At 40.6% G+C, this 25,000-nt stretch overlaps 1 protein-coding gene across 3 annotated transcripts in view; it reads right to left on the reverse strand.

Annotated features, from left to right (window-relative positions):
• LOC132140115 (netrin receptor DCC-like) overlaps positions 1–25,000 on the reverse strand; it is a 181,135-nt gene that overhangs the window by 79,931 nt on the left and 76,204 nt on the right. For all 3 annotated transcript variants that reach the window (XM_059548952.1, XM_059548951.1, XM_059548950.1), the window contains exons 4-7: positions 22,892–23,042; positions 22,096–22,232; positions 12,393–12,547; positions 12,165–12,285 (exon numbers count right to left, since the gene is read on the reverse strand). In XM_059548952.1, the coding sequence (XP_059404935.1) occupies positions 12,165–12,285; positions 12,393–12,547; positions 22,096–22,232; positions 22,892–23,042 (564 nt within the window). The remainder of the gene's footprint in view (positions 1–12,164; positions 12,286–12,392; positions 12,548–22,095; positions 22,233–22,891; positions 23,043–25,000) is intronic.

A 25,000-nucleotide genomic window follows, 5' to 3' on the forward strand; every position in this document is an offset into this window, starting at 1 on the left:
TGGGGCGAAGAGTTGGAGTAGCAACTAATTTTAAAGATGATGTCTACATCTTACTCCTATTCCAGCTTTGAACTCAGTATTTTTTTTAACTATGTCTGGATTATCCGGTGCTGTGTGCTGTTGTATATCACCCACCGAAATATAAAAAAGCCTTTATCAATGATTTGTTGGCTGGAATCATGCCAAAGGAAGATTGGGTTTTAATTGCTGGGGATTTTAATATCTATGTGTGCTGTCCCACCAAGCCTTTGGCTAAAGCTTTTTTAAATATCGTGGAGTCTTTTAACTTATCTCAGTTTGTGGCTAGTCCCACACATAAATGTGGACACATACTAGATTTGGTTTTATCATATGGCTTGCCTATTGGTAATATTGAAGACTAATCTGGTCTTATTTGAGATATTTACAGTACTTCTTGTGATTCTAAGGTGACTGCTCCAACCCATCGCTGTCAGAGGATTAATCCTTCAACTACTCAATTTTTTTCTGAGGCTTTTAATGGCATTTCCACTAAGTCCTCTGCTGTTTTTAATCAGTTTGAGCCAGTGTCTCTTGTCTCATTGAGAGAGATCATTGTTAAAATGAAATCATCCTCATGTTGCATGGATACTGTTCTTCCTTGTCTTCTAAAAGATTAATTTGAAACTATTGGTCATAAAAATTATTATTAATAGTAGCCTGGCCTCGGAGTTGTACCTAAGTCTTTTAAACATGTAGCAGTGGGACCAGTAATCAAGCAATTTAATTTGAATTCATCAGTTTTTGGAAGTTCTTTCCAAACTTCTGGAGAATGTTGTATCTGGAAAACTGTATTCATTTCTAGATCTACATGGTATTCACAAAGTGCTTCAGTCTGTTTTTAAATCTCTACATAGTACAGAAATGGCACTGTTTTTTATGACTTGTTACTGGCTACTGACTCAGGGGACTGTGCGATTTTAATTCTACTAGACTTTTCGGCTGCATTTGATACTATAGACGGTTTAGATCCTATTGGTCAGAAATAACTTTCTCAGTTCATTTTTCTAGACTTTGTCTCCTGAATTGTTTCTTTCATGTGTGGGGTCCCCCAGGGCTCCATTCTGGGTCTTTTTCTATTCTCTCTGTAGGACATATTTTTAGGAAATATTGTATTTCTTTTCATTGTAATGCAAGCGCTATGCAAATTTATCTGACTTTGGAACGAAAAGATACTTGCTCTTTAACGTCCCATATTGCAGTGTCTTGAGGAACTTAAGGTCTGGATGGCAATTAATTTCCTTCATTTGAATGAAAATAAAACAGAAGTCATGCTGTTAACGCTGGGAATTAAATTGGAGAAAAAGTTTAACTCAGTAGTTAGAGAGACAAATCACCAAGGTTAAATCTTTCCTGTCTTCTAAAGACTTTCAAAGAATAGTTCATATTTTTATTTCAACTGGATTATTGTGATTGCCTCTATATAAGTGTTAGTCAGACCTCTCTCTCCAGACTGCAGATGGTCAAGAATGTGGCAGCTCACCTGCTGAGGGGTACACAAAAATGGGAACACATCACCTCCGTTCTCACCTCTCTTCACTGGTTACCTGTCCATTTTAGGATTAATTTAAAGATTTTGGTATTTGTTTTTAAATCTCTAAATGGTTTAGCACCTAAATATCTTTCTGACTTGATCAAGTTGTGTGGCACGGGTAAAGTAGAAGAGCAGGGGTGAATGAGTATTTGCTGTGGCAGCCCGAAGCTCTGGAATAGTTTGTCCCTCTAATTTAGACAGGCTCAAACACTTGCTGTTTTTAAATCTAGCCTAAAAACTAATTTTACAGTCTGGCAATTTTCCAAGATAGCACCGCCGAGTCCGGTCGCCGTCCAGGTCGCTCCGCTTAGATTATGTTTTTGTTTATTTTTTTACCTACTTTTGCTTTCTCTTTTTACACACATAACCTCTGCACTGATCATTTATGACAAAGAAACACTTTTGGACATTGTACACTGCTTCACTTATCTGTTTCAGGACACTTTATCCTCCAACCTATCGTGGCCATCTGAGATTCTCCGGAACGCAGAGATGAACAATGGCCACCTGAATAACCACCCGAGGCGACGGATCAAGAAACACCGCGGGAAACCTGATGGGATTCGCAACAGACTGAGGAAAAGAGCACACAGGCCTCCTCTACTGGGCATTCTGCTCGCCAATGTCCAGTCTCTGGAGAATAAGATAGATGATCTCAGAACCAGGATAAGTCTCCAACGGGACATTAGGAACCGTAACATACTTTGTTTGTCTGAAACATGTCTCACGCCCTTGGTCCCGGACGCTGCTGTAACGCCGTCTGAAAACTTCTCTGTTTTACGGATGGACAGGACAGCCAAGGCCGGCAAATCCAAAGGCAGAGGAGTGTGTTTCATGATTAACAAGAAATGATGTGACACCAGGAATATCTGTCGCGCTCCTGCTCGCCTCATCTGGAACATTTATCCATTATTTGCCACCCATTCTATCTGCCACGGGAGTTTTCATCGATCATCATAACTGCTGTTTACATCCCACCACAAGCAGACACCGGTTTGGCTTTTTCTGAGCTTCACGATGCGCTCAGCGGCAACATCAACAAACATCCTGACGCTGCTATTATCATCGCTGGGGACTTTAATAAAGCCAAAATCAGGCAAGTTATGCCTAATTTTTATCAACATGTATCCCCTCCAACCAGAGGACCGAATACACTGGATCATTGCTCTGGAATAACCTACCTAACATTGTTCGGGAGGCAGACACACTCTTGCAGTTTAAATCTAGATTAAAGACCCATCTCTTTAACCTGGCTTACACATAACATACTGCATTAATTAGGTAAACCGGAACCGGAAACACTTCCCATAACACCCTATGTACTTGCTACATCATTAGAAGAATGGCTTCTACGCTAATATTAGTCTGTTTCTCTCTTATTCCGAGGTCACCGTAGCCACCAGATCCAGTCTGTGTCCAGATCAGAGGGTCACTGCAGTCACCCGGATCCAGTATGTATCCAGACCAGATGGTGGATCAGCACCTAGAAAGGACCTCTACATCCCTGAAAGACAGCGGAGACCAGGACAACTAGAGCCCCAGATACAGATCCCCTGTAAAGACATTGTCTCAGAGGAGCACCAGGACAAGACCACAGGAAACAGATGATTCTTCTGCACAATCTGACTTTGCTGCAGCCTGGAATTGAACTACTGGTTTCGTCTGGTCAAAGTCAAAGTCAAAGTCACCTTTATTTATATAGCGCTTTAAACAAAATACATTGCGTCAAAGCAACTGAACAACATTCATTAGGAAAACAGTGTCAATAATGCAAAAATGATAGTTAAAGGCAGTTCATCATTGGATTCAGTGATGCCATCTCTGTTCAGTTAAATAGTGTCTGTGCATTTATTTGCAATCAAGTCAACGATATCGCTGTAGATGAAGTGTCCCCAACTAAGCAAGCCAGAGGCGACAGCGGCAAGGAACCAAAACTCCATCGGTGACAGAATGGAGAAAAAAACCTTGGGAGAAACCAGGCTCAGTTGGGGGGCCAGTTCTCCTCTGACCAGACCAAACCAGTAGTTCAATTCCAGGCTGCAGCAAAGTCAGATTGTGCAGAAGAATCATCTGTTTCCTGTGGTCTTGTCCTGGTGCTCTTCTGAGACAAGGTCTTTACAGGGGATCTGTATCTGGGGCTCTAGTTGTCCTGGTCTCCGCTGTCTTTCAGGGATGTAGAGGTCCTTTCTAGGTGCTGATCCACCATCTGGTCTGGATACGTACTGGATCCGGGTGACTGCAGTGACCCTCTGATCTGGACACAGACTGGATCTGGTGGCCACGGTGACCTCGGAACAAGAGAGAAACAGACAAATATTAGCGTAGATGCCATTCTTCTAATGATGTAGCAAGTACATAGGGTGTTATGGGAAGTGTTTCCGGTTCCGGTTTACATAATTAATGCAGCCTAAAAATCCTTTAACGGGTTTTTTGGATAATAAAAGCATATTAGTATGTTATGTGTATGCCAGGTTAAAGAGATGGGTCTTTAATCTAGATTTAAACTGCAAGAGTGTGTCTGCCTCCCGAACAATGTTAGGTAGGTTATTCCAGAGTTTGGTCAGAGGAGAACTGGCCCCTCAACTGAGCTTGGTTTCTCCCAAGGTTTTTTTCTCCATTCTGTCACCAATGGAGTTTCGGTTCCTTGCCGCTGTCGCCTCTGGCTTGCTTAGTTGGGGACACTTCATCTACAGCGATATCGTTGACTTGATTGCAAATAAATGCACAGACACTATTTAACTGAACAGAGATGACATCACTTAATTCAATGATGAACTGCCTTTAACTATCATTTTGCATTATTGACACTGTTTTCCTAATGAATGTTGTTCAGTTGCTTTGACGCAATGTATTTTGTTTAAAGTGCTATATAAATAAAGGTGACTTTACTTGACTTGACTTGACTTGAGAGGACCTGACTCACATTTCACTGCTGGTTATATATGCTATATATAATTTTGTATGTGACGAATAAAAATCTTGAATCTTGACGCTATGTAAGAGCTTCTTTCTTTTATTGTGTCTTTTTGTCTTCTTTTGTGTTATTAACTGTTTGTATCATTGATGTTTTTATTATTTTGTGTGTGTAAAGCATTTTCAGAGAGACCTATTGTTGGTGTTTTATTGTCTAAATGACTGAACAGACACAAACACTACAGTCTGACTTTCACATCTATTAAAAATCAGGATAAAGTAGCTATGAATTCAATACAAAAACAGTCCAGACAGAATCTGGATGGGTTTATAGTACTGCTTACTGCATGACACACACAGATGGGTAAAATAAGCCACTTTTAAACGTATTTCCACTGATAACAGTATTTCAGTAATGCAGGAGTGAAGCAGCTATAGATGTGAACATCTCAAACACACCACAATAAATGTGCAAATGAGACATTTCAGCACAAAAGGCATCTTGCAGTGAAGTGCAGGATTGTGTCGGTTTTGTGTAGCCAAACTTTCCTGCTCTAATGCACCTCAGTGATACTCAAGCCTGTTTAAACACAAATAAGCAATTGCAGCTTTGAATTATGAATTACTGAGCAACATGACTGGAGTGTTTACAGGTACAACTGCTGCGGCATGAGAGAGAGCGGTGGGGGGTGTATGGAACAGAACAGAGCCGGAGTGACTGATTTTGACCCGTCACTCAGACAGAAGCATTAGCTTTCCTAAAGATGTCCCATGATTCCCGGCGGAGGCTCCCATCAGCCTCTGCTGACATATCCTGAGAGGAAACAATTGCAAACCCAACAAAAGAGCAGAGGCTGCTGAAAAACAGGAAGAGCTTTTGTTTTTGCAGAATGAATGAGTTTTAACAGCGATCTCCAGACCTGTGTGCTGGTCGATCCAGTGCTGGACATAAGCACAATAATAAACAAGCTTTAAATCACAAGTACAAAAGTCTGTCTTGTAAATGAGGACATACCATACTCTTCTGTTCTTTATATGAAGTGGAATGGACTACAACAAACCTAAACACTAGAAGAACATTTCAGCAGATCCATCACATCTGTCCCAAACACATACACACACAATAAGATGAATATATCATGTCTCTGATCCAGTAAATCCGTCCAGATGACAGAATAATCATAAATATATGAGAAAGTTTGTGTTGATCCAAGTGTCTTATTAAAGTGAATATGATTATGAAATCAGACTGTTAATAACACAGACGAGATTAAAGGATAAAAACATTTTCAGAGACATGCGGGCACTTTTCCAAATACTAGTGTGCTGTATAGACGTCTTCTGAGGGAGCATCACTAAAATAAAGCATAATGATTCACAGCACAGCGAACAATAGTGAAAAAAGAGCATTTTAAATGAATATTACCCAATGCACCGAATCAATGCTTTGCTGTGCGGAATGAATCATTTCTCTCAATTCATCTGCTGTTTTCAGAATCAGCATCAGAATTATAATGGTACTGGAATTGACATCTGCTTAGGGAGCGCACTAGGGCTTGAAACAGATTCCAGGGGGTTAAAAAGTTAAAACCACAACTGATTTTCAGTAATATTAATGATTTAACTGCACGGACACTATTAAGATGAGAACAAAACCAGAACTGAATTGATCTGAAAATGAATGACTTAACAGCTGAATCTGAGCTTGTTTCCTAATCTTAACTGATTAATATTTCAACAAGCATCTCAGATTGTCTTCTCTGGCTCATCAGCATCTCAGAGCATCTCCTCTGGTCTCATCAATGACTCAAGATTGTCTCCTCTGGTCTAATCAGCATCTCAGAGCGTCTCTTATGGTCTCATCAGCATCTCAGATCATGTTCTCTGGTTCATCAGCATCTCAGAGTGCCTCCTCTGGTCTCAGAGCATCTTCTCTGATCTCATCATTGACTCAGATTGTCTCCTTTGGTCTCATCGGCATCTCAGAGCATCTCCTCTGGTCTCATCAGTGTCTCAGAGCATGTCCTCTGGTTTCGTCAGTCTCTCAGATTGTCCCCTCTGGGTTCGTCAGTGTGTCAGAGCGTCCACTCTGGTTTTATGAGTGTATTTGATCATCTCCTCTGGGTTACTAACAGTGCTGTCTCAGAGCATTTCCTCTGGTCTCATTTGTGACTCAGATTGTCTCCTCCGGTCTCATCAGCATCTCAGAGCATCTCCTCTGGTCTCATTTGTGGCTCAGATTGTCTCCTCCGGTCTCATCAGCATTTCAGAGCATCTCCTCTGGTCTCATTTGTGACTCAGATTGTCTCCTCCGGTCTCATCAGCATCTCAGAGCATCTCCTCTGGTCTCATCAGTGTCTCAGACCATCTCCTCTGGTCTCATTTGTGACTCAGATTGTCTCCTCTGGTCTCATCAGCATCTCAGAGCATCTCCTCTGGTCTCATCAGTGTCTCAAAGCATCTCCTCTGGTCTCATCAGTGTCTCAGACCATCTCCTCTGGTCTCATTTGTGACTCAGATTGTCTCCTCCGGTCTCATCAGCATCTCAGAGCATCTCCTCTGGTCTCATTTGTGACTCAGATTGTCTCCTTCGGTCTCATCAGCATCTCAGAGCATCTCCTCTGGTCTCATTTGTGACTCAGATTGTCTCCTCCGGTCTCATCAGCATCTCAGAGCATCTCCTCTGGTCTCATTTGTGACTCAGATTGTCTCCTCAGGTCTCATCAGCATCTCAGAGCATCTCCTCTGGTCTCATCAGTGTCTCAGACCATCTCCTCTGGTCTCATTTGTGACTCAGATTCTCTCCTCTGGTCTCATCAGCATCTCAGAGCATCTCCTCTGGTCTCATCAGTTTCTTAAAGCATCTCCTCTGGTCTCATCAGTGTCTCAGACCATCTCCTCTGGTCTCATTTGTGACTCAGATTGTCTCCTCCGGTCTCATCAGCATCTCAGAGCATCTCCTCTGGTCTCATTTGTGACTCAGATTGTCTCTTCTCCGTTCTCATCAGCATCTCATAGCATCTCCTCTGGTCTCATTTGTGACTCCGATTGTCTCCTCCGGTCTCATCAGTGTCTCAGACCATCTCCTCTGGTCTCATTTGTGACTCAGATTGTCTCCTCTGGTCTCATCAGCATCTCAGAGTATCTCCTCTGGTCTCATCAGTGTCTCAAAGCATCTCCTCTGGTCTCATTTGTGACTCAGATTGTCTACTCTGGTCTCATCAGCATCTCAGAGCATCTCCTCTGGTCTCATCAGTGTCTCAAAGCATCTCCTCTGGTCTCTGGTCTCATCTTCTCTGGCTCATCAGCATCTTCTCTGATCTCATCAGTGACTCAGATTGCCTCATCTGGTCTCATCAGCATCTCAGATCATCCTCTCTGGCTCATCAGCATCTTCCCTGATCTCATCAGTGACTCAGATTGTTTCCTCTTGTCTCATCAACATCTCAGATTGTCTCCTCTGGCTCATCAGAGAAGAAAATCTGATGACCCAGTAGCCAGTACTTGTGCCAGTACCGAAACACTCCTCGCCAATGTGCCTGAATGACTCATCATTATGAAGTGCTTTGAGCGACTGGTCCTAGCACACCTCAAAGACTGTCTCCCAACCCTCACTGGACCCACACCAAATTTGGACCCACACCAATTGTAGGAATAGGAGCACAGAGGATGCAGTATGCACCATCTCAGATTGCATCTCAGATTGTCTCCTCTGGTCTTGTCAGCGTCTCAGATTGTCTCCTCTGGGTTTGTCAGTGTCTCAGATTGTCTCCTCTGGGTTTGTCAGTGTCTCAGATTGTCTCCTCTGGGTTCGTCAGCATCTCAGATTGTCTCCTCTGGGTTCGTCAGCATCTCAGATTGTCTCCTCTGGGTTCATCAGCATCTCAGATTGTCTCCTCTGGGTTCGTCAGCATCTCAGATTGTCTCCTTTGGGTTTGTCAGTGTCTCAGATTGTCTCCTCTGGGTTCGTCAGTGTCTCAGATTGTCTCCTCTGGGTTCGTCAGTGTCTCAGATTGTCTCCTCTGGGTTCGTCAGCATCTCAGATTGTCTCCTTTGGGTTCGTCAGTGTCTCAGATTCCTCTGGGTTCGTCAGCATCTCAGATTCTCTCCTCTGGGTTCATCAGTTTCTCAGATTGTCTCCTCTTGGTTCGTCAGCATCTCAGATTGGCTCCTCTGGGTTCGTCAGCATCTCAGATTGTCTCCTCTGGGTTCGTCAGAGTCTCAGATTGTCTCCTCTGGGTTCGTCAGCATCTCAGATTGTCTCCTCTGGGTTCGTCAGCATCTCAGATTGTCTCCTCTGGGTTCGTCAGCATCTCAGATTGTCTCCTCTGGGTTCGTCAGAGTCTCAGATTGTCTCCTCTGGGTTCGTCAGCATCTCAGATTGTCTCCTCTGGGTTCGTCAGCATCTCAGATTGTCTCCTCTGGGTTCGTCAGCATCTCAGATTGTCTCCTCTGGGTTCGTCAGCATCTCAGATTGTCTCCTCTGGGTTCGTCAGCATCTCAGATTGTCTCCTCTGGGTTCGTCAGCATCTCAGATTGTCTCCTCTGGGTTCGTCAGCATCTCAGATTGTCTCAGATTCGTCAGCATCAGAGCGTCCACTCTGGTTTTATGAGTGTATTTGTTCATCTCTGGGTCTCATCCTCGTCTCATTTATCCGGGATGGATTGAGTTTACACTTTTTTCAGCAGCTTTTGTGTGTCTGTCAGGATGGCTATTAACTTTAATAGAGTGTGTGATGGTTAACTCTACAATGCTTTTGTTGAGCGCTGACAGCAGTAATAAGGCATTTCTCCATGGGCATTATGGGATATCTGAACACCAGGCTCTCAAAAACCCTGTTAAATATTACAGCTCTGCTGCAGCTGTGCCATGGCAACAGGCACGTGCACACATAGACATGAAAGGGAGCTTGAGCACCTGCCCTTTTTATTCCTGGAGAGAAAGTGCCCTTTTTTCTGGGATGCTTTTTTTTTATTTTTGAAAAATAATATATATTTCTGTTTGCACACAGCTTCCCTGTCAAACAAATATATTTATTGAAATATAGTATCTAAATATCAGGTCAGGAGTTCTGAAGCGCTCCCTCTCCCCCGATTGTTAAACCCGATTGTATTGCTTCCGCTAAAGAAAATAGTCCGCTCCGTCCATAGCAACGCTCTGTTTTTCATGGCAACGGTCTGTTATACTCCGCACAGCGGTCTGTTGGTTATAACACACCGCATTCTACATTGGAATTCAACCAAGCCATGTAATAAAATAAGTTAATAAAATAAGCATATATCACCACCAGGTGATATGCTTTAGTTATTTTGTTTATCCTACTTACCTGCATTTCCCTGTCAATTAGATGCAAATGTGCGCATTTTAACTAGTAGACGCCTAATTTGCATACAGAACGTCCCCAGTTATTGACTTACATCAAGAGTCTTTCCCCCCTATATATATATATATATATATATAAAATATAGTTATATATATATATAAAAAAAGTATATATATATATATATATATATATATATATATACTTTTTTGTTTAAAAAAAAAAAAACTAATTATGAGAAGTGCCCTTTATTTCACTTGAGCCCCTGCCCCTCAAAATGTCTGTGCATGTCCCTGCATGGCAACCACTTTGTGTCTGCATCATCTGTCACAGGGATACATGAGTAAAACTGCAGGAACCACAGTGGAACCGCCGAGCTTTACTCTCATTCCTTAAAACCTTTGCTTGAGTGTCAAAATACCACTAATAGTTTTTTTTTTGATTGACAGGACACCGTGATTCAGATATTTTTAATCTGCTCACATTTCTGTGGGAAAACTTTTATCAACAGCAGATGGTTTTTGGCAGAAGTTTCATTAGTTGCAGACAGATTGATCCCAAACCTCCCACAAACACACACTAATGCAGAATGGGTGTCCGTATATCAATGTGCTTCACAGCAGATGTTTGTCACTTTAAAGGACAATTTCACTTAATGCAGTGACTGATGATCCCATACAACTATATAGTTGTTATTTAAAAGGCATCAAAATACATTCGCAGTCTTAAAATACATGCACAATATAAATGTTTAAATATATTAAAATATTTGCATCCAAGTATGAATGCATGGAAATATTTGAAATAATAAAAATATGATTAATTATTATTAATAACAAATTATATATATATATATATATATATATATATATATATATATATATATACATATATATATATATATATATATATATATATGTATAAATACTTGTAAACATTTTATTTATATATATATATATATATATATATATATATATATATATATATATATAACATAAACATAAACTGCTGTTCGGTTTTTAAAAGAAGTCTCTCATTCCTCCAGTCTTCAGTGTCACATAATCTTCAGATATCATTCCAATATGATGATTTACTGCTCAAGAAACATTTCTGATTATTATCAGTGTTGAACACAGTTGTGCTACCTAATATTTTTTTAGAAACTGTGATACATTTTATTTTTCATTATTCACAGATGAAGAGAAAGTTCAAAAGAACAGCGTTTATTTGAAATATAAAGCTTTTGTAACATTATAAAAGTCTTTACTGTCACTTATGATCAATTTAATGCATCCCTGATTAATAAAAGTATTCATTTCTACTGACACAAGTGAAGTAACTAAAATAAAAGCATCATATGTCTGCTTCCAAACCTTCAAAATCATGAAGAACAAGCAGTTTTTATTTCTGCTCTCTGACAGAATCTCAGTGTTTTTCCAGGTGTCTGTTAATTAAGATCACGCAATTAAGATGTCAAACTTTATTAGACCCTCAAATAAGATGAGGAGCAGCCACCTTCATCTCCAGATATCAGATCACTGTGATCAGATGAAAGCACTGCAGGATGTGTGTGAATGAAAGAAACCTCGTCACTGGCTCATAAACACAAGAGCTGCAGGAAATCAGCATGTGAAGAAAAACAGTCAAACGCAAACTCAGAACATTATGCAAACCTGCAATAATTAAATATGTTCATGTACATTTCCTTCAGCCTGAGGCTTATTCGTTTCACTTTTCATGTGAAAGTGCTTTTAGAATAGCAAAAAATAGAACCTTTTATATTAAAAACAACAAGAAAGCCCAGCCCAGATTTAAAAAGTAATGTAAAAAACAAAAAACAAAAACGCATTTCTTTCTATAAAAAGAAACTAAGTAACGTATTTCGTTACTTTTTTAGGTAGTAACATAATATTGTTCCACGTTATTTTTTAAAAGTAACTTTCCCGAACACTGGTGTTATTTTGGCAGAAACTTGGCTGACCAATGAAATTGGACAGGGGGCGGAGCTTCCTTCTTTCCAAGCAGAAAGTTCTGTATGAGAGTAAGACAGAATCTCACACTCATTTGAACACCCAGAAGACATCATCTGTGCATCGTGTTTGAATCTATGTCTCTCTTCAGATAAAGCCCTGGATCAGTGCTCTACATGCACAGCATTCTGGGTAAATCTCTCAGAGATCACACAGATCCAGATCTCAAGACTAAACCTCACAAATGCACTTCCTCTGAAACAAACGCCTTCACACACACACACACACACACACACACACATCTGGCCCACAAGCAGCAGAAATCTTTGAAGCACTTGCATGTGTGCGGATGAAGGATGCTCACAGGTCTCAGATCAGTATGAGTGTGTCGAGTGTGCCGGATCTTACCGGGCTGCAGCAGGATGAGATGAGCCATCGCCTGACTGTTTCCCGCCTCGTTCTCAGCGATGCACTGATAGAAACCCTCATCTGAGTGAACCAGACCCAGAATCTGGAGATGACCGCCCTCCTGCAGACCACACACGGGACAATCACACATTGACAATGAAAACATCAAGACCTCAAACAAGTGAATGAATGCATGAGAATCAATGAATGAAAAGGAAGGATTCTCACCACGATCTGGAAGTAGTCGCTGGGAATGACGGCCTCTCCGTTCTTCACCCAGCGGATGGTGGGCTGCGGGTTTCCCGTCACAGCACACTCCATCTCGATGTCCGTGCTTTCATACGCATACGTGTTCGACGGGTAGCTGAGGAACTGAGGAGGCACTGAGAACAGAGAAATAACACCATAACTGTCACTAACTGTTGTATTCCTGATTTGTCTGGAATATGAATATATCTCCTGCTTCACACAAATCAAACTCCAGCATCCGACCTCTGCGACTAAATCCACATAATCACAGCGGAGCAGCTCGACCCGAGAGACGGACAGGAGGCCATCATTAAAGTATTAAAGCATGGTGAAGATGGACACACATCAAAGCACAGACTCCAGTCCAGCTGATTCTGCTCTCAAAGAATGAAGAGCTCATATCAGCAGGAAAATGACATATCGATCGGCCTCATCTAAATCAACGCTCCTCTTCAGACACCAGCATCAGTCTGATTGGGATGAAATGGATTTGTGATGTTTGTCCACATTAAAGAAGAGAAATGATGTGAGCGAACAATCAGAACCAGACATCAACACAACACTGGAAACCGACCGAGACGCTCTATTCAATAACCACCATTTCTTTACATTTTTGATTCATTTTAGTGAGATATTATTGAAATTACCTGACATTAAAATTCATTATCATAATCATTTATATTCATTTTTCAATACTATGCATATTCAATGAGCTCAACAATAACTATGAAGTTTTCATAATTGAGTCCACTGCATGGTTTGTGGTTAAAATCATCTTAATGCTGGATGTGTTTCATCTTTTGTCTTCTCCAGATGTTCACTGATGGACTGGAGTGCTGTGGATTATTGTGATGTTTTTATCAGACTCTCATTCTGACGGCACCCATTCACTGCAGAGCATCCATTGATGAGACACTGATGCAATGCTGTATTTCTACAAACCTGATGAAGAAACAAACTCATCCTGATCTCGGATGGCCATTTTTCTTAAAGCACATGTTCATTTTTAGCTAAACTACTGCTTTAAGAGAATCACTGTTTGCAGTGTGGGAATCATCAGTAATGCAGATGTTATACTGATGTGTGGTGACCGCACTGAAATCCCCAGAGCAGCACACACACACACACACACAGTCCCACTGAGACTCTACACCACATCGGTTCCTCTGATTCGCTCTTAAACTGGAATCAAAGCGGGTGTGAGACTAAAGCGTGATCAATAATCAGACAGGAGCTCTATGAGTGCAGACGCAGCAGTCCAGGCCCGAGGCCATGCGCTGTGATTAATTACTCGGCTGTTCAAAGCGCTTTCTTCCCTACACTCGGCTCAGAGCGGAAGCTGGCGTTCTGCGGCCGCTGTAATCTGCGTGACGGACGCGTCAGCATCAATACGTCATTAGCTGTGCGTATCTTTATCTGTGCTGTATTGCACTAATTAAACCCAAACGATTTCCATTAGAAGCGGGCAGGTTTGAACTAACACACCAATTACAACTGGTTAAAACCACCAAACGCCAGCCGTGATGCTCTCAGCTTACTCAAGAACAGCTCATAATGAAATTAAACACACTTATGAAACATTATGAGGAGCAGGAACACGAGAACACTGGCTTTATAGATGTTTCTTAAAGCGATAGTGAACCCCAAAATCTTCAATCTGACGTCATTCACAGCCATCATTTGATCTGTGCAACTCAGATGATGATATTTTGAGATTTTGGAAAACTGTAATGTCCTATTTTGTGTTCTTTGGATGAAAGCAATCCATAGAAGCACTTCTGGGTTAAAATCCATGTAGGTTCAACTTTACAAAAGAGTTGTATATTCTATTCATGCAGCTCCAGTGTTTGAAGTCAGTGCACTTTATTTTTAAAGAAATGAATACTTTTATTCATGAGGATGCATTCAATTGGTCAAAAGTGATGGTAAATACATTTATAATTGTAAAAGAAAAGCTTTCTATTAATCTGTAAATTATTTCATTGTACTTTTAGTGTGCACACATATAAGTAACTAAAATTACAACTAAAATATCTTTGTTATTTAAAATAATATAAATGTTAACTGGAGTAAAATAAACTATAAATATATATATATATATATATTCAGAATTACATATTTACCATTTACCAGTTTAACCTGAACTAAATTACCAAAAACAAAAACTGAAAAAAATAAAAAAATAAAAAATAATAATAATAAACTATACAGGCATATAAAAAAAAAATACAAAACCCCACAACGAATTATTACAATTTTTGGGATGCATTTGAGCCGAAGGCAGTGTGAAAGCATCTGTCTGTAGAGGGGTTCACTCACAACACAAACAACACGACCTGAACGGCCTAACAGTGTTCAGCGATGAAAGAAGAGGATATTATAAACCCAGAACAGCTCAGCTCTCACACAGGTGAATGAGGGGGGGGGGGGCATTAACATGACAAAAGAGTGAGTAGACCATCATAATGACTCTCATCCTCATCCATTCAGATGGAAATACACACAACATTAATTCACTGCAGTAAACATCTGCCACAAGCCTTTGCGTGTGTGTGCGTGGGGGGGGGGGTGTCTCTCTGTGTGTGTGTGTGTCTGAGTGTGTGTGTGTGTGTGTGTGGGGGGGGGGGGGGGGGGTGTCTCTCTGTGTGTGTGTGTGTGTCTGAGTGTGTGTGTGTGTGTGTGTGTGGGGGGGGGTGTCTCTCTGTGTGTGTGTGTGTCTGAGTGTGTGTGTGTGTGTGTGGGGGGGGGGGGGGTGTCTCTCTGTGTGTGTGTGTGTGTCTGAGTGTGTGTGTGTGGGGGGGGGGGGGTGTCTCTCTGTGTGTGTGTGTGTGTGTGTGTGTGTCTGAGTGTGTGTGTGTGTGTATGTGTGTGTGCGTGTGTGTGTGTGCGTGTGTGTGTGTGTGTGTGTGTGCGTGCGTGCGTGTGTGTGTGTGTGTGTGCGTGTGTGTGTGCGTGTGTGTGTGTGTGTGTGCGTGCGTGTGTGTGTGTGTGTGCGTGTGTGCGTGCGTGTGTGTGTGTGTGTGTGTGACAGAAACTGTGTGTCTCAGGAGGGAGTCAGTGACAGCCTGTTGTGCCGCTGCTGACATTTAAACCATCCGCGGTCCCCAGCGATGCATGAGTGTGTGTGTGTGTGTGTGTGTGTGTGTGTGTGTGTGTGTGTGTATGTGTGTGTGAGAGAGTGTGTGTGTATGTGTGTCAGAACCCATCAGCACTCAGGAGCCGCAAACACAGCAGCAGAGAAACTGGTTGTTATGACAATAAAACATAATTTCAATTTGTATTCTCAAACAATAATACATCATTTATGAGTCTAGATACAGTGAGGACAGCACACGCAGAAATCACCCATAATCCTCCACTCATGGGCATTAGGATAACACTCTCTCACTAATTACACACACACTAATTAAACACGTCCGTTTCCACTAAAATAAACACCATTCTCCCTCTCTCACACACACAGACACACACACACACACACACACACACACTCTTCATCTGTGTGGTTTAATCTGTGAATGGAACAGGATTAACACTCATGTCAGCATTTAAATCAGTTTTATTCTGATGTTCCAGCATCATGACAGTGTGGCGTGGGCCGTGAAGAGCATTATTCTCTCCAATCATCCTAGTTAAGTTTTACCTAACCTACTCTGATGCGTTATCCCTCATGACCTCTGCCCAACACACACACACACACACACACACATATTAGTGCAATAATACAACAACAATATAAAAAAAATGTCTAGGACACACTATGACACACTTTCATGATCAATTTCATCTGAACATGACCTGACGCACACACATGAACAACATCAACTGCTCACGTGATCTCAGATCATTAACTGGACTGTTAAAGAGGCTAATGAGAGTCGTCAGGATTGGAAATAACAAACACTCATTATCAGCATCAGTTACTCTCATCCTGCTCCCTACTTAGGCGGCATACTAGACTCCATGCGAACTGAAGACTGCAGCTTTCATTTAGTTGTCATGATCATGTTGATTTACGCTGAACGAGTCAATAAGGTGGTTAATCCGGTTAAGCGGGAGAGGGTTTTGTTACTGTAATCCCAATCCTGGTCCGTCAGTGTTTGTTAGAGTAGCTGGATTTCACGATTATTTGTTAAATCTCATTTCACAGTACTAACAACCACAATCCCATTTCAATCACCAGAGTCAGTACATGCTAGAAAAAACAACACGTGATACATATTCAGTACGCACTCTTTAGTTCAGTCATCTAGGCATAAAAACATCCACACAGTATAAGAGCCTTTGAAACACAAGGGAACTTCGAAGTGCGTCCTCTAGGGGTCGCTATGGGGAACACCTCGTCGTGACCCGTGTCTGAAGCATACATTGCAAAACACCAACAACATGTTGGCCGGTGACAGCTCATAACATCACTAACGGTGCGACTATAATTTATAGGGAGAACACGCCATCCACTTCTACGTCTTCACTGACTGTTTTGTTTGAAGCAAGCAATTTGAACGTGATAGGAGCGATTATAGTACTTTTCCACTGATTGTGTTTCCTCCTCTTTCTCAGTCATCTACAGTACGAGTGGATGGATTGGCAGTAAAAATACACTGGACAGTCCAGTGGATGCCTCATTATCTGCTGCTGAATCCCTGGACACACACACACACACACACACACACACACACACGTTATGCTGGCCAGTGTTGTGTCAGCACTGGGCTCAGGCCAGAATCCCACTAAACGGACTGCACTGAACTGCCAGTCAAACCAGTAGTGACCAGACTAATGAGCCACACAGGCTCACGAACCACAGCCACACATTCACACGTGAAGACCGAATGCTCAACACATCACGTACGGTGAGATTTCTAAAGCACAGAGAAGAAACACGAGACACACCCTCACAGCAGTGCTTCACACTCGCTACAACACTCAACAAACACTCCTGCAGTAACACTAATGCTACGCTCAATCAGTCATTTACGCTGTTTAAAAACGGTCTTCATTTCTCAAAACTCTACAGAAAACCACACAACATGCAAAACGTCACACATATCTTGCAAAAGCAAACACTTCTTTCAAAACTATTAAAAAAATGATATTCTATAAACTTTATTTTTGCATAGTTACTCTATACACGAACATAAAATATTATAGTATTGTATATTTTTGGGTGAATTTATAACAAGTGCTCAATATATCTTCTTTAGTTAATTCAGGTTTAAAAAAACAACGCAAGCCAGTTAAATGATGAACTGTACCTTTAAGAGGCAGCAGATGCAGAAGTCCTGCTATTTGTAAAGTTTCAGTGTTTTTGGTTGAAGGTTTCACGTTTGTTTCACATGATCACAGATGCTGAAACCAAAAAATCATAAATCCTCGTTTTCAACCCTCTCTTAGCTTTATATCTATGCATATCTATATTATGTGCAAAAGCAGTGACAAACTCATGATTAAAAACTGATCTCCGCCAGCCAGCACTAATCACACTCGTACATTTTAATCAGAAACCAGATTTAAACTTTGAAATTTCCTGATAAATGTGTGCTGTGTTTGAGTGTTCAATGCATCTGCATTTCACTGAACATCATCTCAGGAGAACAGACGTCTGGAGGGCAGCTGAAAAACTCAAAAATTTACCAAAACACATGCACTGAATATTTCATTTTAATCATGGCGCAGATGATGTTATAACGTCGGGGAACCAATTAAAAGTGCTGGAAAGTTTTTGACCACAAAACTTAGGTTTAATTAAAGGATTAGCAGGTGTCGTGTGAAATAATTGCTGTATGTTTCTGTTCTGTTTCCTACACTCCATCTGTTCTCTCACCCACACAGAAAGCTCTCCGTTTGAGGGCACTAACTAGTGTCCATCCAGAGCAGTAAGAGGAGAGATGGCTGGACAGAGTGTGATGATGGTGTTTGTGCAGCTAGCATCAGATCTGTGATGGGTGCACTCATGAATACTGCATGCGTGAATCCTTCAGCTCCACACACTCAAATCTGAGCAGCTTTAGAAAGCCTCTGAGAAGCAGCGTCCCTCACTAGAACATCACGACCTGCTTCTACAGGATCCTCTGGAGTCTGAACACCACAAAAACACACTTCAGACAGAAAACAGTGCACTGGGCTCCCAGAGACAACACAGGGACAAACTGCAGATTACATTAAGCATTTTTTATGTGTTACAAACACACACTCACACATAGACACACACACACTGAATATCCATACAAGCCAAGTCAGAAAGTCAACTTTATTTCTAATGCGTTTTATACAATATAGATTGTTTCACAATAGTATCAAATTCACATTCTGCTGTAAAGCTGCTCTAACAAGTCAATAGTGTCAGTATAGAGCTCAAGTCAGTTCTGTGTAAATTCATCAGTTGTACATGCATACTATAAGTAGAGAGTATATGAAGAGTTTGGTTCCAAAACGCGATAAACACATTTTTTTTATTGAGTTTCCGCCAAAAAAAGTGTTGCATCTGGTCAGTATTGAATAGTCAAATTTATTGACTTGATTGAGTTATTAGGTCTTTTTTTTTTTTTTCAAACCGCGACAAACGCCAGTCTCCCTTTTTTGCAGAATGCGATATATCTGCCCAACCAATCACAGCGCACCATTCCACACACTCTAGACAGTAACAACCAATCACAGCGCACCATTCCATGCACTCTAGACAGTAACAACCAATCACAGCGCACCATTCCACAAACTCTAGACAGTAATGGCGGTGCTATGAATACACCCGGCATCCTAGTTTTCCTCATCTACTTTGTATTTTGTGATGAGCAAACAAAGGCTGCACAATGCATGTGATCGCTATGCACATCTCGTCAGTAAAGCTGGTTCTGTGATTAATAGTAACCGTAAATCTGATTCCCTGATTCCCTGCATCTGATACAGCATTCATTCTTCAGCTCAGTCTCATATTCACAATAAAACATGAGTCTGAATGTCTGCTGAGGAAAGCGATATCTTTGTCGTACTATCTTTCATCTGTCAAGGGTGATTTCTGATGACAGCGCAGCTCAATGCATTTGTTAACTGCATCTTACAAGCTGTTATTAAAAGTAAAAAACAACACTGTTTACAATACTGTATCAGTCACTTGCAATATAAAGTCTTTACTGTGGACTCACTCAGAAAAACATTCTCTTGTAGCCATCTAATGATGGAGTAATGTCTCTAAAATCACCATCACGAAAACACACACACACACACACACACATACACTCACACAAACACACACACACACACACACACACACACACACACACACACACACACACACACACACACACACACTGTTTCCCAATACCAAATATTACTATTATTTATATAAAACATTATTTATTGAATAATAATTACATTCTCCCCTAAAAAAGTTTAATTTGTAAAAATATAGTTTATTTGGATGTCCACCATGACACTTGCTGTGAGAAATATCGATATCGCACTCCTCTCCTTCAATCAGATTCTCTCTCTCTCTCTATATATAAAATTATTACAAAAATAAATAAATAGTATTTAATTAATAATAAATATATATATATATTTTTTAAATAATTTTATAGCTTAATTAATTGATAATTTCAAGGTTGCAAAAAATAAAATCACAAAAAGATTTGTGATATGGGAAAATCATTGAATACTAAAATGTATGACAACTAAAAGTGTGTTATTTGAAATACTATGAATCAAATACAACACATTTACATTTATTCATTTAGCAGACACTGTGTATCCAAAGCAACTTGCAAAAAGAGGATTTAATTTAATATGATTTTAATTAAAATTATAAAACTGGATAATTTTAATTGCTGGTTCTTTTAATAACTTTAAAGTTGTGTTTAGAGTTATTCTCCTCTCTGACAGTGTTGATATTGTTATAGATATTTATCAATTGATATATTCAAATTATAAAAAAATAGCATCTGTTAAATGAAATAAAGCTAAAATAAAATCATATATTAGACTCACTTGGCAAATGAAAATATGTTTAAGATGAAGTACATTAAGTACTGACACTAAAACTGAAAAAAAATCAATAAATAAACAAACAAGGCGCAATGGAAATCTGAAAGCCACCAAACACCAAAAATCTGAGCTCCACATTCATCTTTCTTTTTTTCCTGAAAGATGCTGTGAACGAGCACTCGCTGTCCTCTCTCTGAGCGCTCACGCCTGCTTTATTTGATTTATAGGCCAGAATAATAATAATAGAAACGCCACTGGACGTCAAATATCCTGCAGGCTTTCTATAATTGGATTAAAGTGCAGAAGCTCGCTGTCAAACACGAACACCTGAGAACAGACAGTCAAATCCACTGCATGAGAGAAAGGTTATTGAAACAGTGCTAATCTGGTTTAGTTGGTCTGCTTAGGGGTTTAAAATTCTGGTAACTAACTAACACACAAGCTGTGTGGTTTACTAACATATATTTCAGATCAAAACTAGCCAGTCAGTTCATATACTGGATTTCTTCTCCAAAACAAGCTGAAGCTTCAGGATTTGTGTCAATCAGTCAGTCAATCAATCAAACAATGAAAACAAACAGTCTAACCTGAGCTGATCAAACAGCCAATCGGATCTGAGGAACAGAACTAACTGATGAATAATGAATCACAGGGCTTTAGCAGCATCCAATCAGAACACAGAATCCAAATTATCTGTTTTATAAAATGAACTAAACATCTACAAAAAGCACACAAAGCTGTGAAAATCTCAAGTAATCAGAGATGAATGTGAACAGAGAGGATTTACACGGAAAAACAAGAACAAAACCTCATTTCAAAGAGCTAATGATCAAACAGAGAATTTCACAAAGGAAGATGAAACTCGTGGAAAATCTGAGTTTCTTCACCAGAAGTTTCCTCAAAAACTATTCAATCTCATACAAACTCGACAGAACAGCACATGAATATTAATGTGTTCATCCACACGGTCTGGAAATAAAGAGATGATCACCATCTGACGGGATTCGTGTATTTATTTATCATTTATATTAATGAGGTTAAAATCAGAAAAATAAGATTCATCTTATTATTCATTCCATTAATAACAAAAAGAGTTTTTCTGATGGGAAAACTTTATAGAAAAATGTCAAATTTTATAAATAAAATAAAAATTAGTTTTGTTATGTTATTTTAGTAGCACTGACATACAACTTTTTATAACTTGAGATGTTTATTTTTTATAGTTTTCATATACATTTTAATTTGTTAACATTTTAGTAATTGTGTTTGTGTCATTTTTATTAGCTACATACAGTAGTTTTTATTCATTTGATTTTAGCTTCACAAAGCAAAACAACATGTCCTTGGCTACTAGCTGAAATAAAATACGTTTTTGGTTAAGTAAGCTTTTTATATATTTTCTTTCAATTAACGTTTATTTTATTTCAACTAACACAGATGGTTTTAGTCGTATGTTTTTAGTTTTCGTTACCCAACCTAAATAACTCTAACCAGACCTACAAAAGTCAGATGACAGTAATGTACATGCGTAAGTCTTGCTGTGATGGGAGAAAAGATGATAAACTTGTTAAATACATGAGCATCTAATGGTGACGTGTGAGTGAGTAAATGAAGGCAGAATGCTCATATACTGTATGTCCGTCAGTGTTTTCTGATGAGATGAGCTGTGGATCTGAGGGTTGTCTCGCAGGACTGAACTCACCGAGCACAGACAGCTCGCAGGACGCCGAGATGTTCTGCTGTCTGTTGTGAGCGACGCAGGTGTATGTTCCCGAGTCGTCGTCTGTGACGCTGCTGATCAGAAGGTTGCTGGCGCTCAGGAGAGAGTACTTCTTTGATCTGACGGAGAATCAGATGCAGAAACACCATCAGACTCGACAGAAGAAGAAGAGAAAACCAAACTGATGCTTTAATAGAAGATGATTAACATAGAGACCACTTCAGGAGCACTCAAAGTGTGTTATATATGACATCTAACATATATCTCATAACATATGTTTATTAAAACAACATTTATACATGTTTTTTAAATACATATCTATCTTTTATATTTCCTATATAATATCAGCATTGATTGGTGGGTTTAGTATGGATATACTTTACATTTACTTGACATACAGTATATATTTAACAATGCATGACGTACATAAACATACATATTTTTATGGGCTAGATATACTGTATATGCGTATTTATTTATTTATAAATGTAATCAAAATTTTCAACCCTTTGCAACCGACGGGGGTCAGTAATTGATTTATTTACTTATTTTTTAGAAAGAAATTAATATTTTTATTCATCAAGTATAAATTAAAATGATCAAAAATGAAAGTAAAGACTGGAAACTGGAAAATTCCGCTTTGATCACACAAATATGTGACATTTTACAACGTATTTACAGAAGAAGAAAAAAAAGTATTTTCCATCAAATAAATGCAGCCTTGATGATTTACGCAGCTGTCTGTGATGCTGTGTGTCCGTGCTGTGCTTCTCCTCACCTGCTCTGGATCAGCTCGTCTCCTCTCATCCAGTAGAACGAGGGGTTGGGAAAACCGGAGGCGGAACATTCTAGAACCGCATCCCTACCCTGAAGAGCCATGACCTTCTGAGGCCTCTGGAGGAACGTCAGCGCTCGCACTACTCCAGGCTCTAAACACACACACACGCACACTCATGTCAGTTTTACCCAGCGGTTGCAGTTGCTGCATGTGTGTGACCTCTGAACTCTGATCTCAAATGGTGTAGTGTTAACATGTTGAAGCCTGCAGCAGTGTTTCCTCCCAGAATGCCCCTCTCCATGGACAGCGGTCAGACAACACCCCAGTCAGGTCTGACCAGAGGGGGTTCCAGGGTTTCTCTGGTTCCTCTAGCGCTCCTGCAGTACACACTCTTGTGATCACAGCCAAGCAGAAGCTCAGCAGGAACAAGCTGTGCACAGTTAATAATCGCAGGAGGATCTGCAGTCTAGACTCACGTATCCAGATTTTAAAGTATTCAATTCAATTCAATTCAAGTTTATTTGTATAGCGCTTTTTACAATACAAATCGTTACAAAGCAACTTTACAGAAAATTACATTTCTACAATATTTAGTATCAGATTAAACTTTGATTCATCAGGTTCCTCAATCATAATTCAAAGAATGTGTTATTATGGTGATTATAGACTGTGTGTTTGAGTTAAAATCATCTTAATGCTGGATGTGTTTCATCTTTTGTCTTCTCCAGATGTTCACTGCTGGACTGGAGTGCTGTGGATTATTGTGATGTTTTTATCAGACTCTCATTCTGACGGCACCCATTCACTGCAGAGCATCCATTGGTGAGACACTGATGCAGTGATATATTTCTACAAATCTGATGAAGAAACAAACTCATCCTGATCTCTGATGAACTGAAGGTGAACACACTTTCATTTTTGGCTGAACTAGTCAATTTCTTGACATTTCTCTTGAGTTCATGTCCTGATCTGTGAGCTTGTTTCATGTGAGTGTTGGTTTAGAGGATAAACGAGATGTAGATGCTGATTTGAGTGAAGGATTCGAGTCATTAGAAGGAATCTGAGTCATTGATTCTCGTGCATCGAACAAGAGAAATGTCAGAGCTGCAGAAATCATTCGGAATCCTCACAGAAAATGACAGACTGATATTTGAGCTCCAGTACCTGCTGCTGAAAACAAGCACTTCTCCCAGAAACCAGGAACCCAGTGCATTCTGGGACTACACAGACTCAGAAAGACCACTGACACACACACTCTCTCTCTCTCTCTCTCTCTCTCTCTCTCTCTCTCTCTCACACACACGCACAAACGTGACTCGTAGCAGTGAGTGCATCAGAAGTGTGTCTCGCAGCACTAGTTAGTGGAGGTCAGCGGGTCACTAGTTAGTGGAGGTCAGCGGGTCACTAGTTAGTGGAGGTCAGGCAGGTCACTAGTTAGTGGAGGTCAGCAGGTCACTAGTTAGTGGAGGTCAGCGGGTCACTAGTTAGTGGAGGTCAGTGGGTCACTAGTTAGTGGAGGTCAGGCAGGTCACTAGTTAGTGGAGGTCAGCGGGTCACTAGTTAGTGGAGGTCAGCGGGTCACTAGTTAGTGGAGGTCAGGCAGGTCACTAGTTAGTGGAGGTCAGCGGGTCACTAGTTAGTGGAGGTCAGCGGGTCACTAGTTAGTGGAGGTCAGGCAGGTCACTAGTTAGTGGAGGTCAGCGGGTCACTAGTTAGTGGAGGTCAGTGGGTCACTAGTTAGTGGAGGTCAGGCAGGTCACTAGTTAGTGGAGGTCAGCGGGTCACTAGTTAGTGGAGGTCAGCGGGTCACTAGTTAGTGGAGGTCAGTGGGTCACTAGTTAGTGGAGATCAGCGGGTCACTAGTTAGTGGAGGTCAGGCAGGTCACTAGTTAGTGGAGGTCAGTGGGTCACTAGTTAGTGGAGGTCAGCGGGTCATTAGTTAGTGGAGGTCAGCGGGTCATTAGTTAGTGGAGGTCAGGCAGGTCACTAGTTAGTGGAGGTCAGCGGGTCACTAGTTAGTGGAGGTCAGCGGGTCACTAGTTAGTGGAAGTCAGCGGGTCATTAGTTAGTGGAGGTCAGGCAGGTCACTAGTTAGTGGAGGTCAGCGGG

This window comes from Carassius carassius, chromosome 4, assembly GCF_963082965.1.
Source record: "Carassius carassius chromosome 4, fCarCar2.1, whole genome shotgun sequence".
In the NCBI taxonomy this organism is placed as follows: domain Eukaryota; kingdom Metazoa; phylum Chordata; class Actinopteri; order Cypriniformes; family Cyprinidae; genus Carassius; species Carassius carassius.